Consider the following 3,095-nt stretch of genomic DNA (forward strand, 5'->3'; position numbering starts at 1 on the left):
TTGTTGCAAAATATATAGCAAAAGGAGGGCAATGGGAATTAGTCTAAAATGTGGTCCAACTGCCCATTAAATCCTGGTAATAAAATCCTCTAACAACCTTTTATTTCTTTTGAGCCGACCCTCTAACAACCTAAACTCCTTGCCAAAATGGGAAAAGCTCCAAAAACATTTAAAAACCCTAGAAGGCTAGAATGTCTTGTACCCTATTTATAACAACCATGATGTACAACAAGACCCTCACCTCACTTCACCCCCACCACCATCAACTAGACTAGAGAAAAACCTCATTTTCCTCCCTCGAGCAACTCTAATTCTATCTGCCTTTTCTTGTACTTTGCTCTCTGCAAAAAGCAACCCCCTCATGATATCCTCCCTTCTTAAGTACAATTCTAGTGCTTGAGAAAGAAAAACAAAAATGAGGAGCAACACCAGATCATCAACAACAAAGCAAGGTAACAACAACAAAGGAGGAGGAACAATGGAGATAGAGAAGCTCAAGAAGCTAAAAGATGAACCTCATTTATCCGGTGCTTATATCCGAAACCTCGTTAAGCAATTAACCTCATCAAGAAAAGAACCATCACTTCCTAATATGAATAAACAAGGTCAAGATGTTGATCATGTGGATGAAAATGAGCAAAACCAAGGAACAACCACCAATCACTCCATTTCATCTCCTAAAAACCAACCTCAACAACAACCACAACAACCTAAGAAGCAAGTTAGAAGAAGACTTCATACAAGTAGACCATATCAAGAAAGGTTGCTAAATATGGCCGAAGCTAGAAGAGAAATTGTTACTGCACTCAAATTTCATAGAGCTTCAATGAAACAAGCCAATGAACAACAACAACAACAACAACAATCACAATCTCTTCATAACCCATCTTCATTTGAACATGAACAACAAGAAAGAAGTAAGTACAGAAGAAATCCTAGAATTTATCCATCAAACACCACCACCACCACCAACAACAACAACAACAACAATTTCACAAATTACTTAGAGAATTCTTCTTACTCATCTTTTTCTTGTCCTACTCCTTGTCTTATGCAACCAAATATGAATCATTTCTTGTCTTCTCCTTGTATTGAACCAACACTCCCTATTATTGATCATCTCAATCTCACTACTCTCCCTAATTATCAACCACTAGGCTTAAATCTCAACTTCCATGACTTCAACAATTTAGACACCACTTCACTGTACTACAACAACAACAATAGCCAATTCTCCTCAATGTATTCTTATCCATCTCCATCTTCATCTTCTTCACCACCGCCTACGCTCGCGAGTACTAGCACCACCGAAGAAACTCATTCTTTTGTTACATCGCCGGAAGGTGTACTTCCTCATTCATTCCCGATGACCGACATGATGATAGATGCCACCGTGGAGGATAATGGATTGCACCCAACAATGGATGATGACGAAATGGCCGAGATCCGTTCGATAGGTGAACAACACGGAATGGAGTGGAATGACACGTTGAATTTGGTTACCTCAGCTTGGTGGTTCAAGTACTTGAAGAAAATGGAGATAAACAATAATAATTCACATGATCATAACAAAGGAGGGTTGATATCCTCAGATGAAGATGGGATTATGAGTAGCAGCAATTTGTTTGATGAAGTCATGGAGTTTCCGTCTTGGATGAATGCTAATAATACTAGCGATGGTGATGAAAGCTTCTTCTTACAACAACACTTGGATGATTCTTACTACTCTGATAATAAGGACTACTTTCAAGAATCTGCTTTGCCATGGTAAGTAAATTAATTAATTTAAAGATAATTTTAATACACTACTAAAACATCTTAATTTTTGATACTTCAACAATATTTGAAATTTTGTGGGACCTACAAGAGATCATCAGGTCTTGTAGACATTTCATAGAAAGAAAGATCAAATCATGATCATGATCATTACAAAATAGCTTCTTGTGGTAGGTGTATTGACAGTGTTAGAATAAGACTTGAGTAGTTGTGGGATGAGAATTTGGGTAGAAATATCATACTCTTTTGGATTAATTGTGAATGACAAGTGGCATGAGTTTACATTACATCTGCTCAAAGGTGGATGCCATGTTTCATAGTTACAAAAAGCCCAGACCAGTCCAGCTAAGGCCAATAAAAACTAAGTTTATGCACAATCCTCAGGGCACTGACATCTGAAATCTGTCTGGGTTTTGGGGTTCCAATGGCAATTTTACGTTAGCTTTCTGGATAAATTACAGGCCTTGTGAAAGGAGGCCCATCAAGAAATCCCCATAATATAACCCCATGAAGTCTTTAGAATTATGATGTTTTTTTTGTTTTTTAATTATTTTCATTTGTAAATTAATCAACATTGTATATAACATCTTTTTTTTTTTTTTTTTTTTTTTTTTTTTTGCAGTATGGATATTGGAGAAATTGATGGGATGGACAACGAGTGGTTAGCATAATTAAGCCGGATTTTGATTATTTTTACTATCAAACCTTTGGCTTTTTTGATATATTTATTTTTTAGTTTATAAAAATATAAATTAAAATAAGGTTTAGTTTATTTGAGGGAGAAGAAAAACAATAACATTTGTTGATGGAGAAGAGGATATTATGGTGAGGTCTCTTTATTAATTAATTTGATCAAGTGTTCTATTTATTTATTCTTGCACTTTTTATTACATTTTATTGTGTATTTTTTTTCCTTTTGAGGAAAAATATCGTTATCAACAAAAATAAAAAGGAGAGGAAAAAAAAAGAATAAAAAACATAGGATGAGCTGAAGCCAAAGATAAGTAGTAGAAGAGATTATTTTCATTAATCTTTGACAAAGTTACAATTGCAATTGATCATGTCAATTGTCTCACACACACAATACCTATGACTAAACAGAGACTGTACGTACTTATACAGAGAGTCAAACAGACACAACTAAGCTTGAACCAATCAGAAACATGCACGACATCTCAGACAACTTTTTAATAATTGTGACAGGTTACAGTTGCAGTGTAAGAGAAGTGTAAGCTAAAAAGTACTGTAACTGTTATTAGCCCCCACCAAGGTGAAGTTGTTTGGCAGAAAAAACTTTCAGCTTGTCACAAAGAAAACTA

General features: G+C 35.3%; 1 protein-coding gene across 1 annotated transcript; it reads left to right on the plus strand.

Annotated features, from left to right (window-relative positions):
* The first annotated feature begins 337 nt into the window (after positions 1–337).
* On the plus strand, positions 338–2,644 carry LOC113335658 (GATA zinc finger domain-containing protein 7-like). Its single transcript, XM_026581680.1, has 2 exons — positions 338–1,767; positions 2,399–2,644. The coding sequence occupies exons 1-2, from the start codon at positions 416–418 to the stop codon at positions 2,445–2,447; spliced, it is 1,401 nt and encodes a 466-aa protein (XP_026437465.1). The 5' UTR covers positions 338–415; the 3' UTR covers positions 2,448–2,644.
* The last annotated feature ends 451 nt before the right edge of the window (positions 2,645–3,095 follow it).

The sequence above is a fragment of the Papaver somniferum genome, unplaced genomic scaffold (assembly GCF_003573695.1).
Source record: "Papaver somniferum cultivar HN1 unplaced genomic scaffold, ASM357369v1 unplaced-scaffold_15, whole genome shotgun sequence".
NCBI lineage: Eukaryota > Viridiplantae > Streptophyta > Magnoliopsida > Ranunculales > Papaveraceae > Papaver > Papaver somniferum.

What these genes read in the sequence shown, in the direction of transcription:
- LOC113335658 (XM_026581680.1), top strand. Translation starts at nt 416, where the DNA reads ATGAGGAGCAACACCAGATCATCAACAACAAAGCAAGGTAACAACAAC. An exon ending in CAAGAATCTGCTTTGCCATG is followed by an intron (nt 1,768 to 2,398) that starts GTAAGTAAATTA and finishes TTTTTTTTGCAG; the next exon opens with TATGGATATTGGAGAAATTG.